This window comes from Palaemon carinicauda, chromosome 15, assembly GCF_036898095.1.
Source record: "Palaemon carinicauda isolate YSFRI2023 chromosome 15, ASM3689809v2, whole genome shotgun sequence".
In the NCBI taxonomy this organism is placed as follows: Eukaryota; Metazoa; Arthropoda; class Malacostraca; order Decapoda; family Palaemonidae; genus Palaemon; species Palaemon carinicauda.
The window spans coordinates 16,453,026-16,468,826 of NC_090739.1; the positions used below are offsets into that span (position 1 = coordinate 16,453,026).

Below are 15,801 nucleotides of genomic sequence, written 5' to 3' on the forward strand. Positions count from 1 at the left end.
CTTCAAGCGGGCATGTTGAAGCGTCAGACAACCTTCACCGCCCACTACCTGCAAGACGTAACCCACATCAACAAGGATACATTTTTCATTGGTCCTGTGGTGGCTGTACAACAAGTAGTCTAAACACCTCAAGCTCCTTGCTGGACAAGTAACAGAGTGTTGAGGATAGAGGTTACCCAGGTTAGTTTGGGTGAATGAATGACTGGCTCCTTTCTTCCTTTCACCTTCTCCCCCCCCCTTTGGAAAACAGCACCACAATCCTCAGCACAGTTGACTTCACCTGTCTGCAGGTAAGACTCATTTCCCTTGTGCATCCTGATTATAGGAATAATACTTTGTTGCATCCCCAATATCTCTTTGAGGGAGGGTATTGGGTAAAGTCTAAGAACTCTCGTATCTTTGTAATCGAGCTCCTACGTTAAAGACAAGCCACATTGCCAGTTTCACGAACACACATGCTTCTGCAGGCCGCTACTAAGGCATAACACTTGATTTCAGCACTTGATATTAGCGAGGGTAGGGTTCCTACTACAATCAATCACATATAGAGGTAGAGAGAACCCCGGGTCATAACCAAGGCCAGTTGGTGAGGACTTCCTCCCTCCTAAGAGTAGGTCACCACTATAAATTGCGGAGGGTTTGTATTTGCGCAGGAACAAATGTCATATTTGTAAGCAATTTGTATTTTTCCTAGCATACAAACCTGAAGCTATTTATACAAATTGGCCCGCCACCCTGTAACCCAAGAAGTCCTGCTATAAAACAAAGTGGTTACTCTGCCCAGGCGTACCCCCACCTGCTAACTAGAGGTTGGGATAGTTATCCCTCACTAAAATTATCATGGCTCGTGTTTCAGCTTCGCCGAAAGTAATACCCCTATAGATAGCTCCAGGTTTGTTTGCTTGGAAAAATACAAATTACTTACAAATTTGTCATATTTCATTTTACATTGATGTCTTTTGGTATAGCATTTTCTTTTTACAGGAGTTGACTTAACGTTTGACCAAGGGTAGACTAGTCATTACCATGGGTGATAGAACTCTCCCCCCTCAGGTAGAGGGTCATCCCCAGGTTAGTTTGGTTGTTCATTGTCAAAACTAAGAATAAATGGTTCAGTATAAAGTCCCACAAAATCAAATGATTTGCAGGTTTCAAATATATTTATGTAAATTATTGATACTGTAGCCATTGACATAAAATTTTTGAGCCAAGATTAGCCTTTTTTAACAGGATTCCATTGATAAATTATAATTATGGTAATCAAACAGTTGAGTATGCAAAGATAAAATGTGGGGTGTGTGTGTGCACAGCAAATGTTATATACATACTGTATACATTATATACATACAATACATAATTACCCTTTATAGAAAATATAAATGAAAAGCTGCTGTAGAATAAAGAAAGAATGTTATAAAAAGTTTCTGTTCATTATTAAAAATTTGTTCCCACATTTCTTGCAAACCCTTGTCCTATAATTAGGGATTTTACTTCAAGATGGGCTGGAGTTGGTTGTTGAAATGGAGGGTCTGGTGCAAGAAGCCTTGCCCCTCTTTCCAGTTGGCTATTACTCACTTTTGCTTTTACTGCTGTGGCATACGAATGTACTTCAGCTCTTACCAAAACAGGATTCTTTCTCTAACAATGTGGTAGTTGAATAAAGGAATGGAAAAAAAAAACCGGTGTGTTTGCCGGTGAAGGGTGGATGCTGTAATCTCTTCATGGTGAAGCCAGCTGTAGATCCGCACTGCCTCTGTGCTTGTGCTGAGTGTTGATCGTAGCCGCCAGTGCAGTGGCAGGCGTATTCCCTGAAAGGGAAGAAGTGTGAGAGGAATTTGTTGGAGTTGGATGCGACATGCCCAAGAGGACACTGGCGAAGGCTTCCAACACCGCTGTCTCCTCAGGGAGTGTGTCTGCTGCTGGTGACCCTGGATCAGTCCCCTGGAAGTACGCCATATGGGTCAGGAGTGCGTGGATTAACATCGGCATTCTTTTCAGGCTTTGTTGCTGAGCTGGGAACTCCGAGTTTTTGACCCTCACCTTCAAAGGCTGAAGGATCTTTTGTGACGGTGAAGGCTGTTGACGATGAGTTTGACCTAAGGAAGGCTTCCTTAGGTCTTGTATTACTCTTTTGAGGGAGGTGGTAGCAAAGGCGGCTACTTCTCGTCGCCCCCCTGTGCAAGTTTGTGATCTTGTGGCGAAGGGCGTGGTCGTTTCCCTGATTTCAGGGAATCCAGTGGTTGGTAAGTTGGGTTGCCCTTGGCCCTGGTGGTTAGGTACCGAGGTTGTGGGCCGTGGCCTCCTTGGCCCTTCAAAGGTACTGTAATGGAAAAGGTACAGATAAAGGTAAGAAAAGTGTTCCCCCTTGTCCCTGTGTGACTACAATCCCTTACCCAGTGCCAGTGTTCCCCTCTTCCTCCTTTATGTGTTACCCTTACTCTCTTACTCTTTTGCCAGGGAGTCTGGAGTCTGTTCCACCTCTCTGTGTCAATGGTTATACCTCTGACTCCTCTCCTTGTGGTGTCGTGGGGCCTTGTGTGTGTGCATTCCCCTTTGCCTGAGATGGTGTGCCTCAGTATTGTGGCTCCTGTTAGAGCAACCCGTGTGGTTTCTTCCCCCAGGAAAGTGTCATTGTAGGCAGTTGCTGAGACCTCGGCTGCTCTGCTTGCAATCATGCATGTGTGTTTTTCTTCTTCATCCTCATTCTTCTCCTTCTTGTTGTTGTCGTCTTTGCCCTCTGACTCTTATTCCAACTCCTTTTCTCATCTGAAGGAGAGGAAGAGGTCAAAGAAGTCCATGAAGGCTAGTCGTAGTTGCAAGGATAAGGCTCCCTGTGACATCACTTCTGTTTTGAGAGGGGTGGACGGTATTTGAGTGGTCCGGGCCGGGTGCACGGGACTGGAGCTGGGGACGAGGCCGGGGCAGGAGCTGGGGTCGGAACAGTGTCCTGGTCCTGGTTTCTTTGGTGGCACTGGCTACTCTGGTAGTTGACTGGGACAGATGTGTACAATCCCATACACAATCTGTTCCGAGGTTGATGGAGGAGCTGCGGTGACCTCTATCTCCCTTCCTTCCTGAACATGGGACAACTCCCTCTTTTGTAGAGAGGATGGTACCATTTGACATTGTACGTAAGCCCATTCGCGCTGTAGTAGATGAAGAATGCGGGGCAGTAAGCCTTGCTCCCAGTGTCTACAGGCACTGGGTCATGGCGGCACCAGGGGCACAGTACAGTCGGCCCTCATTTATTTTGGGCTCTTGTTTCACGGCTTCAGTTTTTTGTGCATAAGAACAATGCAATACTTATCAAATAAAAATTTTCAATCGCGATAAAATTCACAAAACGCGATAATTTCAAATAGGCTGCGCTCCTTTACACTGGGAGTGCTCCGTGCCACTACCTATCTCTCCACCCAGCTGGTCCTAGCTCTCTCTCTCTACAGTATATATCTATTTACTTTAGTAAAAAATAACAGCTATATTTAAAATGCACTGGATTTTTATTAAACTGATGTTTCACTTAACTGTATCCAATAATATTGCATGTAATATTCACATTTTAGTATCATATATAGCAAATAATAATCTTATGCATTGTTTACATTCAATTCAGCATATAACCAAAGGATATTTCATATTTACTAAAAGAAATAATTATTTCTTGATCTACCATTTTCCAATTATCATACTAATTTCAATAGTTTTATTTGAAATACTTCTCTCATATTCTATTTATTTGCACTATTGTGTTAAATCGCTTAACGTTAACCGGAGTTTCATTCATTCAGCCGATGAACGATATTTTAGTTAATAGCTCTGTGGTGCTTGATTAGAAAGCTTAAAAAATTATTTATTACGTCTCTGTCAGAGAGTTCTTCCATCCATATACCCAGGCACTTCCCCAATTTTGGGGGGTAGCCGACATCAACAAAGAAACAAAAAGAAAAAAAAAAGGGGACCTCTACTCTCTACGTTCCTCTAGCCTAACCAGGGACTTAGCCGAGTTCAGCTGGTACTGCTAGGGTGCCACAGCCCAACCTCCCAAATTTTCCACCACAGATGAAGCTTCATACTGCTGAATCCCCTACTGCTGCTACCTCCGCGGTCATCTAAGGCACCGGAGGAAGCAGCAGGGCCTACCGGAACTGCGTCACAATCGCTCGCCATTCATTCCTATTTCTAGCACGCTCTCTTGCCTCTCTCACATCTATCCTCCTATCACCCAGAGCTTTCTTTACACCATCCATCCACCCAAACCTTGGCCTTCCTCTTGTACTTCTCCCATCAACTCTTGCATTCATCACCTTCTTAAGCAGACAGCCATTTTCCATTCTCTCAACATGGCCAAACCACCTCATCACATTCATATCCACTCTAGCCGCTAACTCATTTCTTACACCCGTTCTCACCCTCACCACTTCGTTCCTAACCCTATCTACTCGAGAAACACCAGCCATACTCCTTAGACACTTCATCTCAAACACATTCAATTTCTGTCTCTCCGTCACTTTCATTCCCCACAACTCCGATCCATACATCACAGTTGGTACAATCACTTTCTCATATAGAACTCTCTTTACATTCATGCCCAACCCTCTATTTTTTACTACTCCCTTAACTGCCCCCAACACTTTGCAACCTTCATTCACTCTCTGACGTACATCTGCTTCCACTCCACCATTTGCTGCGACAACAGACCCCAAGTACTTAAACTGATCCACCTCCTCAAGTAACTCTCCATTCAACATGACATTCAACCTTGCACCACCTTCCCTTCTCGTACATCTCATAACCTTACTCTTACCCACATTAACTCTCAACTTCCTTCTCTCACACACCCTTCCAAATTCTGTCACTAGTCGGTCAAGCTTCTCTTCTGTGTCTGCTACCAGTATAGTATCATCCGCAAACAACAACTGATTTACCTCCCATTCATGATCATTCTCGCCTACCAGTTTTAATCCTCGTCCAAGCACTCGAGCATTCACCTCTCTCACCACTCCATCAACATACAAGTTAAACAACCACGGCGACATCACACATCCCTGTCTCAGCCCCACTCTCACCGGAAACCAATCGCTCACTTCATTTCCTATTCTAACACATGCTTTACTACCTTTGTAGAAACTTTTCACGGCTTGCAACAACCTTCCACCAACTCCATATAACCTCATCACATTCCACATTGCTTCTCTATCAACTCTATCATATGCTTTCTCCAGATCCATAAACGCAACATACACCTCCTTACCTTTTGGTAAATATTTCTCGCATATCTGCCTAACTGTAAAAATCTGATTCATACAACCCCTACCTCTTCTAAAACCACCCTGCACTTCCAAGATTGCAAGAGTTCTTAGATCTTGTCTAACTTATTCTTGAACTCGGTTATCGTGTTATTGTTGACTACAGTATATCCGCTGGAAGTCTATTCCAAGTTTGTTCCAACACGGAGTACTTACCTCGAACTACTTTCTTAGGAGTATCTGGGATCTCCTCCCAACCGACCAGAGTTTTGTGTAGTTTACCCTAGTCCCGTTTTCTATGAGGGGTAACCTCAGGTGGAGTGATACACGCCCTGAGGCTAACCCCGGGTCAGAGAGCATGCTTGCTCAGGTCTCGATCTCCAGTAAGTTCTCTGGTCGTGTCGCGATAACATCTCGACGCTCTCTCCTTACCCAGTGCGACCCTTTGTGTCCCCGACCCCCTTTGTGTCTCACGCGGTCCCTACGTGGACCCATTGTGTTCATTCTATACCCTTTCCTACCCTTCTCCTCTGTGTTCGTCGTGTAGGGGCAGCTTATGTTCTCCTACAGCCACGTGTCCAGAGTGCGAGTCCTGGAACGAGGTACAGTGGGTGCGCTTCGGCACCAAGAAGAAGAAGGCGTCCAAGAGGTCACATAGGAAGCTGAGCCTCTCCTCGCCGCTTACTTTTCCCGATGCCTCGTCGGATAGAGCTTCTCAGCCACCTTCCCCTACCCAGAGTAGGGGACGAGGTAAGTCAGTTGTGGGGAAGAGGCCCATTGATCTTCCCCAGGAGTCTGAGTGGGTGCGGTATAGCACCAAGAAGAAGTAGACGACGAAGAGGTCGCCTAAGAAGCCGAGCGTCCCTTCCTCCCTTGCTTCGCCGGGCGTCTCGTCTGACTGAGCTTCCCTACCACCCTCCCCTTCCCAGAGTAGGGGACGAGGTAAGTCCGTTGCGGGGAAGAGGCCCGCGGCCCTTCCCCAAGAGTCTGATCTTCAGGATAGTGGGGTTGTGTTGTCGTTCCAGGCGAGTGAGGGGCCTGAGGGAGGGGCGGGAGTGTGTACGGGAGACGGAGTCCTGGTGCAAGCAGGCCACGTCTCCTCTGATGACCCCATGTGGGGGAAAAATGTCCCTAATTCTTCTCCAGCCTCTTTGGCGTGTTTTTCAGTCACTTCTGCAGCTGAGGGCGCCGCCGAGAAGGAACTTTGACCGCCGTTGGACCTCATTGCGTGGGTTCCCCCCAAGACGCATTTCAGGTCGCTGCTGAGGATGGAAGAGGGCTTCGGGACCTGGTCCCCCACGGAAGAGCGTCCACGCGGGACGACTCGGACCCTTCGGTGCAGCCCTACAAATCTTTGGGCTCCTCTTTCGAGTCTTACTCTTTCTCTTCAGTGGAGGAGCTTTCCTGCTCTTCGGAGGACGAGGCGTTGAGAAATCTCAGGAGACGAAGGGAGAAGTCCCACAAGGAGTTGTCGCGCTCTCGCTCCCCCTCGAGGTCGCACCACGAGAGTCGGCGCCCAAGATCCCCCAAGAGCAGTGAGTGGGTGATGGTTCCCCACGACAGGCTGCTGGAGCTAGCTGCAGCGTCGGGCCCTTCAAGTTGGCGTCCGACGACGAGCTCCCCGGATAGATACTCCTCCGGCAGCAGCGGCACCCGACGGAGGAACTCATCATGGCAGGTTCCAATCGACAGGCGTAAGACCGCAAAGGTTCCGGCTCCATCCACCCAGCGGAGAGAGTCGCCCCTTCGATCTGGCAGCCGAGTCCTGACCTCCAAAGGCCACCTAGCTCGTCATGAGCGCAGCCCTCGGCTTTCCTCGACGGGCAGGCCCGCAGATACGAGAACCTCCGGAAGAGATGTTGGACCCAGGACGGAGGCCCCCGTACCGACGGCAATGCCCGTCCTTCGACGTGAACCCCCGCGAGAACGTCGGTCCAGGAGTCCCGCACGTGCGAGGTCCTCCGTCAGAGTACCCCCGTCACATGTGTCAGCGCGCCCGTCGGAGGTTCTCCCAGAAGGAGGCACAGAAGAAGTCGTCCCCCTAGGAAGGAATGGGTGCGTGTCGCCATCCCACGCAGACACCTCTTGGGAGCTTCAGCAGTTCCGGGTACCTCTGGCTGGCTCCCAAGGGCTAGTTCTCCCGCTCCGAAGTACGCCCCCTACAGCAGGCTCTGGCAGACCGGCAAAGGATGCCTTCACCCCCCGTCGTAGGTGCTCCTTCTCAGTCGATCATCTACGGAAGTCATCGCACCAGGTCTCGGTCGACAGGCATAAGCCCGCGAAGGTTCCGACTTCTCCCGCCCAGTGGAGAGAGTCGCCCCTTCGGACTGGCGGCCTTGTCCCGGCCTCCGGTTCTTCGATGGCCCGGCCTGAACGAAGGAACCAACCAGCCAGCACGGGGAAGCCCGCGGCTCCATGGATCTCCGCAGGAGCTCCATCCGTCCAGCGGAGGCAGTCGCTGGCTCGACCCGGCAGCATGGCATCCATACCCGGTACCACGACAGCTCCATTCAGGCTTCGTGGTCAACCATTGGTATACCAGGGTACTCACACCCCGCGGATTCCCCGGGAGGGGGTAGACCCATGACGGATACCTCCGTCCCGGTGGCTCCATCCGTGATGGAGCTAGCCGCTCCATCGTCCCGGTCAGCCCCATCCAAGCATTGGAGGCAGCCGCTGACATGGCAGGGTACTGAAACCCCACGGATTTCCCCGGGAGGGGGTTGTCCCATGACGGCTACCCCCGTTCCTGATGGCTCCATCCGTGACGAAGGCAAAGTGGTTTTCCCCCTAGCGGGTCGAACAGGGCTATTGCCCCTCCAGTGCCTGCCTCAGTGGCCGCTGGAGAGCGCCCCCCCCCCCCACACCTTTGCCCAGTGCAGCTCCGTCCGCCCGTCGGATGTAGAAGTTGGCACACGTAAACTTTCCCTTGCCTTGCCCCTCGTAGAGGAGCTTCGACTCCACAGTTAGCCTTCAGAACCTCCTACTCGCCAGAGAGGGCGTTCAGGCCGCGGCTCTCGAAGGAGATAGGAGGGGAGGCCCCCTACTCCTGCCGATGCCTCGGGTGGGGGGATGCCTCAAACGATCTTGGCAAGCATGGTGGGACCACGGAACGGATCCGTGGACCATAGCAGTACTAAAGGAGGGGTACAGGCTGCCCTTCCTAGCGGACCCCCACCTCCGATCCCAGATCAACAGGCGGAGTGGTTGGCACCCAAAGACCCCTAGAGAGTAGCAGCATTGCAGGAAGAAGGCTCGGCAATGCTGGCGAAAGGGGCAGTAGAACCAGTCAAGAAACCGGGTCCAGGGTTCTACAGCAGGCTTTTCCTGGTGGAGAAGGCAACAGGGGTCTGGAGACCGATCATAGACCTTTCAGCCCTCAACAAATTCATGTGCAACACCGACTTCAAGATGGACACTCCGAAGTCGGTCCTAGCGGCCTTGAAGGAGGAGGACTTCATGAGGTCCATAGGCCTCAAAGACGTCTACTTCCAAGTCCCTGTCCATCCCTCCAGCAGGAAGTTCCTAAGGGTAAAATGGAGTACCCAAACGTTGCAGTTCAAAACCCTATGCTTCGGACTGTCGACAGCCCTCAGGGCTTCACGAAGGTCTTCGCAACAGTTTCATGCTGGGCGCACGAACAGGGCGTCTGCCAGATTTGGTACCTAGATGACTGGTTGTTGCTTTCAGCCTCAGAGGAAGTACTGAGGGAGCAAGGCGCGAAGATCCTGCAGTTCTGCAACGTCTTGAGTATCATCATCAACCTGGAGAAGTCTCGGCTGATACCCTCCACCAGGATGACCTACCTAGGGTTGGTCCTAGACTCCCGGATGGCGAGGGCCTTCCCCTCCGCGGAGAGACTGGACAACCTGAAACAGATACTCTGGCCCTTCGTGTCGGACCAGCCCAGGAGAGCCAAGGACTGGCAAAGACTGATAGGACTCCCCGCACAAGATAGTCCTGGTGTCCCCGGAGACGAAGGAAGTCCTGGAGTGGTGGCACCTCAGAACGAATACCCTAAAGGGAATGCCCTTTGCAACCGACCCTCCGGAGATGCTCCTGTTCAGGGACGCATCCAAGGAGGGCTGGGGTGCCCATCTTCTCGACAAAACGACAAAAGGTAAATGGGAAGTCGAGGAGACGAACCTGCACATAAACGTGCTGGAGCTGAGGACCGTACAAAGGGCGTGCCTAGAGTTCGTCCATCTACCCCGGGGAAGCACCGTGGCTCCGGTGTGCGGCAACGCCACGGTGGGGGCCTACGTGAAAAAGCAAGGAGGACTGAAGTCGAAGGAATGGTGCAGTCTCACGGTGGAGTTCCTAGAATGGGCCGAAGTGGAACAAATTAATTTTTCAGCCAGGTTCTCTCCGGGGAAGAGGAACGTCCTGGCCGACGGCCTCAGCAGGATAAGTCAAGTGGTAGGGCCCGAGTGGTCCCTACACCCAGAAGTGGTCAAACCCCTCTTCCTGAAGTGGGGCTCGCCGGTGATAGACCTTTTCGCCAGCGTTCGAGGACATCTTCCAACACCCTTGGGACAACCTCGACGTTAACGACTTCCCACCCTTCGGGATGCTCAGACAGGTCCTCACAGGGTGGGACAGACGGCCAACCTGTGGGTGACTTTGGTAGCGCCCTGGTGGCCAGAGAGAGAGAGTGGTTCGCGGATCTAAAGGAACTGGCACGCCTTCCACCTGGCCCATTTCCAGACAGACCAGACCTTCTCCGGCAGCCTCACTTCCAGAGGTTCCACGAAAACCCTCAGTCCCTCCGCCTTCACGCGTGGAGGTTATCGAGCGTTAACTGAAAAAGGAAGGATTTCCGTCGAGGACGGCATCTAGGATGTCAGGGTACCTGAGGCGTTCGTCAGTCAAGGTGTACCAGGCGTAGTGGGCTACTTTTTCTAAGGGGTGCTCCTCGAAGAACATCAGGCCGTTAGGGGCCTCCATTCACAAGATAGCAGACTTCCTGGTCTATCTCAGGGACGAAGTGGGCACGCCCATCCCAAGTCTTCCTCCTGAAGGACATAGACCTAGGTGCCTCCAGATATATCTCGACGCTCATCAAGAGCCTCGAGCAGTCGTGTTCCCCCCAAGCAGCTAGGGTGCCCCAGGGGGATGTGGCTAGGGTACTGAAGATGCTTTCGGAACCACCCTTCGAGCGTCTAAAAGACATTCTAGACAAGGAGCTCACCGTCAAGGAAGTCTTTCGTTTAGCTCTGGCATCAGCAAAGAGTAGGTGAGATTCATGGCCTGTTGTACGAGATCTCACACTCGAAGGGCTGGCGAGAAGCTACCTTCAGATTCTTACCCTCCTTCGTAGCCAAGACTCAGAATCCAGCTGTTTGGGACCCCAAAGTTGAAGGGTTCTTAGTGCCAGCTATCCCTCGCTCGGACAACCCGAGGGACTTGCTGCTGTGCCCTGTCAGGGCAGGATAGCAGTATTTAGAGAGGACAGCTAGACTTCGTCCCGAGATCAAGAGTCTCTTCATTTTCCTCGGGACTGTGAAGAAGCCAGTCTCCAAGAACACTATCTCCTTCTGGCTAAGGCAAGTGATCGTCAGGCCCTACAGTAGTGCAGGGGTCCCCCTTCCAAGAAAGCCCAGACCCCACGACATTAGGGGTCTAAATACTTCATTGGCGTTTGAGAAAAACATGGCAGTGGGCCAAATCCTGAGGGCAGGTACTTGGTCTAGCCAGTCGACCTTTACGGCTCACTACTTGAAGGACTACTCGAGAAAGTCCCTGGACGGGGTCTCGCTCGGTCCCGTCATTTCCGCGCTCCAAACGGTTTAAGGTGTAGCTCCAGTGGTAACTACGGGTAGTAAGTCCAAGCGACACAGGTTCCTTCCTGAGCCCCCTTGTTCTTCCTTCCCCTATTCCCTTACCGGAAATGACTCAGGTAGCCCCCTGAACCCTGAAACTGCCATGGGATACACTATCATTGGAAGGACATGTCTCCTAGGATTCTTGCAGAAGTGAGTTACTTAGACACTAAGATGGTTTTTTGCGTAGTTTTCCCTATTTTCTTGTGTTTTCCTTGAGGTCAGCAGAACCTAGTCTCCTACCTAGGTTCCTCTTCTATACTCGTCACGGTCTCTAGGTCCTGAAGGACACTCCCACCTCCTAAGGTATAAGTCTCCTAAGAAAGTAGTTCGAGGTAAGTACTCCGTGTTGGAACAAATCACAGATTTTAAGTAATTTGTATTTTTCCTTACAGTACTTACCTCGAATTACTTTTAGGTAATGGCCCACCCATCCTACCCCGAGTGCCTTACTGGACTTCATAGATACCTAAGCTATCAAGAACTTACTGGAGATCGAGACCTGAGCAAGCATGCTCTTTGACCCGGGGTTAGCCTCAGGGCGTGTATCACTCCACCTGAGGTTACCCCCCATAGAAAACGGGACTAGGGTAAACTACACAAAACTCTGGTCAGTTGGGAGGAGATCCCAGATACTCCTAAGAAAGTAGTTCGAGGTAAGTACTGTTAGGAAAAATACAAATTACTTAAAATTTGTGATATTTACTATTTTGTATGTAAAGAAATGACCACATCGAATTGTGGTGTATCTTTTAATTTCAGTATGTATCCGTTACCTCTGGACAGATTTGTGCTAAGCATGAATAGATTGTTATAATCTATATTTGTTATTCCTCTAAGAATTTTGAATGCCTCTATTAACTGTCCCCTTAGTCGTTGAGTTTGTAGATCAAATAAGTTCAAACGTTCCATCCTCCGTCTATATCCAAATTGCCTTTGTATTGGAGCTAATTTGGTGACCCTAGATTGTACTGCTTCCAGTCTAACTACAGTATATCTTTCTGAATACTTGGATCCCAGAATTGGACTCTGTATTCTAGGTGGGGTCTTATTATTGATGAGTACAGCTGTAGTTCAGTGTCTTTGCTTCTGTATTTGAAGTGTCTCTTTATGTAGCCTATTAGTTTCTGTGCTTTCTTTTCAGCTTCTGAGCTCTGTTTGGTGAACTTCAAATTCTTGCTGATAATAATACCGAGATCTTCCTCCTTGTCCGCACTTTCTATTTCATTACCCAGCAGTGAGTAATCTGACTGTGGGTTACTATAACCTATGTGCATGACTTTACATTTCCCACAGTTGAAAGACATTTGGCATTTTCTGGACCATTCTCCTAGCTTTACTAGATCCTCTCTTAAGGCTCCTACGTTTTCTGAGTTTGCATAATTTGTGCCTAATTTAGTAACGTTGGCAAATTTGGCTATTCTACTAGTAAATCCTAAATCCATGTCGATAAGGGGCCCGGCCGGAATGCCAATATATGGCGGTATAGGAAGAAAAACACAAAATCCTGAAAAACATCACTGAGCTTCGTATGGCAATGGAGAATGCGTATACGAAATATTTTGTCAAAATTCCCCTTACTTTCATAGTTACAGGGTAATTAGTAAAAGTAACTCAATAAACCATAAACATTGTTCCCTGCAAGAAAATGCAGTATTTCTTCTGTTATAGTAAATTTTGATAATTATTACATTTTAATGTAAAAGAAATTTTGAACAATGGCATCTGTATAGATGCCACGAATCACAGACAATGTGTTACATGGTAAATTACACCTTTCCCCTTTCAGTCCTACCACATACCTCATAGAGAGTACATGTCTAAGTTTGACCTCTGACATTCACTCATTTTTAAGTTTGTTTTTCTTGTTTTCGGCAAGAATTTTATCATTTCAAAGAGGAAAAGACAATTTCAACATCTGATATTGTCTTTGTAAAAATACAAAGAAAAACTTTGAACGCCCGTATCTCAAAACTATACTTATTGACCTTCAAAATCAATCTTCTCCCTTAGTTTTAGAGATATAGTATTGAAATTTGACATATAACTTATAAATACATTATAAAACAATGAAATGAAGCCTTTTTTTCAATTTTGTTTTTTTTTCATATTTTTTTCTTAATTTTTTCCCCTGATTTTTAGGGTTTTTTACCATAATGAAAAAATTCATATTTATCAAAAAAAAGTTACTGTAAAAAAAAAGAACCTCTTCATATTATTGGAGGTCTATATCAGGTCTATGTAGGGTAGTAATCCCAGATCTTAGTAATATTTATCAAGGAAGGAGAAAGAATTTGACAGGATAAATCGCCCAGGCGTCACAAAGCCGAAGGTCAGAGGCAAAAATCCTTTGTAGTTTGTCGATGTCCTAAGTCACCTTATTAAGTGGTATGAATGTCAAAGTCCTGTCATTGAAAAACGGCATTAGCCGGCCAGCTCCCTTAATGTAGGTCGGTAATAGCAATGGGGTAAGCACGAATCCTTGAGGTACTCCGCTTGTAACAGCTGCCCACTCTGAAGCTTCTCCATTGATTACAACTCTCTGTTTCCTGTTTGTTAGCCAATCTTCGATCTATTCACCTGGCTCGTCAGTGATGCCTAGTGCTCTAATTTTTTATGTGGAACTTATGAAAATCTGGGTATATGATGTCTATTTCCCAGCTTTTGTCGTAAATGCTAAACAGTGTGGAAAAATTCCCAAAGATTTGGAGAGAGAGAGAGAGAGAGAGAGAGAGAGAGAGAGAGAGAGAGAGAGAGAGAGAGAGAGAGAGAGAGAGAGAGAGAGAGAGAGAGAGAGCGAGCCTGCCTTACCTTATTGCCTTATTTTTTGTTTGGGTTCCCCCAGGTCCCTCAGTGTGAGGCACCTCGTATATCCACCAGAGAGTTGCTAATGCATCTTCCGGTGTATTTTGCATCTTCCAGTCTTGGATGGTCTGGGATGCATCTTAGGTATTTATCGAGCTTATTCTTAAACACATCTACGCTCACTCCTGATATGTTTCTTAGATGAGCTGGCAGCACATTAAATAGTCGCTGCATTATCGATGCTGGTGCGTAGTGGATTAATGTCCTGTGCGCCTTTCTCAGTTTACCTGGAATGCTTTTTGGCACTATTAATCTACCTCGGCTTGCTCTTTCTGATATTTTAAGCTCCATGATGTTTTCAGCAATCCCTTCTATTTGCTTCCATGCTTGTATTATCATGTAGCGTTCTCTTCTCCTTTCTAGACTGTATAGTTTTAAAAATTGCAGTCTTTCCCAGTAGTCAAGGTCCTTAACTTCTTCTATTCTAGCAGTATAGGACCTTTGTACACTCTCTATTTGCGCAATATCCTTTTGGTAGTGTGGGTACCATATCACATTGCAGTACTCGAGTGTACTACGCACATAAGTTTTGTAAAGCATAATCATGTGTTCAGCTTTCCTTGTTTTAAAGTGTCTGAATAACATTCCCATTTTTGCTTTACATTTAGCCAACAGTGTTGCTATTTGGTCGTTGCATAACATATTCCTATTTAAAATTACACCAAGGTCTTTAATTGCTTCCTTGTTTGTGATTGTCTCATTATTAGGTCCCTTGTATGCATACACCATTCCTTCTCTGTTTCCATTATTTATTGATTCAAATTTATCGGAGTTAAATACCATCCTATTTATCTCCGCCCATTCATATATTTTGTTTAGATCTCTTTGAGAGAGAGAGAGAGAGAGAGAGAGAGAGAGAGAGAGAGAGAGAGAGAGAGAGAGAGAGAGAGAGAGAGAGCGCATGTGTGTTTGTTTATGTGTAAACAATACTCTTTCAAATATATATATATATATATATATATATATATATATATATATATATATATATATATATATCAGTATTGAACAGTAATTGAATGCACTGTTTTTGTTTATTTCTTTAAAAGAAACAGTTATTATTGAGATAGTTATGCTTTTAGTTAATAAGAAAAAGCTGTATTTCTGTTTAAGAAAGTATAGATGTACTGTAGCATACTGTGCAAGACGACACATAGTTGCGCCATGCTTCTGGAAAATGCGTAGGCTACTCGAGTCGTCTGAACGAAAACCCCAAACATTTATAGTAAGTACTGTTAAGCTGTACTGTAGTAATATTACTGTAAATATATCACAGTAATATACACTACAGTATCACTGAGTATTAGATTACAGTATTACTAGATAGGAACAACTTTTGTTATACAGAAATGTAAGGGGATGATGACGACTCAGTAAAGATTCACTTTAGCACAATTGTACTGGACTGTAACCTTACTGTGTCCAGTACATAGTGTACATTTGAGCAAATGTGCTGTACAGTGTACATATGATCATAAACTGGTAGAATTCAAATTAAAACAATATTAGGCAGTATTTACTGTGTTAATCATCAGCTCGGGCACCCGCTCTTGGAAAGGGCCAGTGACTTTTTAGGTTGGAGTTAGCCCACCCTAATGGAACACTTAATAGCGAAAATTCCCCTATTTTGCCTGTGTCTATAACCTAACTACTGCGATAAACGAGGACCGACTGTATACCTCACTGTGTGCTAGTGGCTCATGTACCTGGAGATCTCCTGTTGCCTTAAACTCCCAGGCTTTGTCAGTCTCAGTTACGTGCCTGGTTCTGTTCTGAGGATGGAACGGTTGTACTTGTGGCGGGGAATAGATTGTCTGGAGCATGTTGCCTCATCCTCACCTGTGGTAGAGGACTATGGTGTTCAGGTGCAG

At 47.3% G+C, this 15,801-nt stretch overlaps 1 protein-coding gene across 2 annotated transcripts in view; it reads left to right on the top strand.

The window, feature by feature from the left end:
- The window catches only part of LOC137654488 (uncharacterized), a 121,311-nt gene that overhangs the window by 27,417 nt on the left and 78,093 nt on the right, over window positions 1-15,801 (top strand). For both annotated transcript variants that reach the window (XM_068388154.1, XM_068388153.1), the window contains exon 2: window positions 985-1,071. In XM_068388154.1, coding sequence (XP_068244255.1) covers window positions 1,027-1,071 — 45 coding nt within the window. In that variant the 5' untranslated portion in view covers window positions 985-1,026. The remainder of the gene's footprint in view (window positions 1-984; window positions 1,072-15,801) is intronic.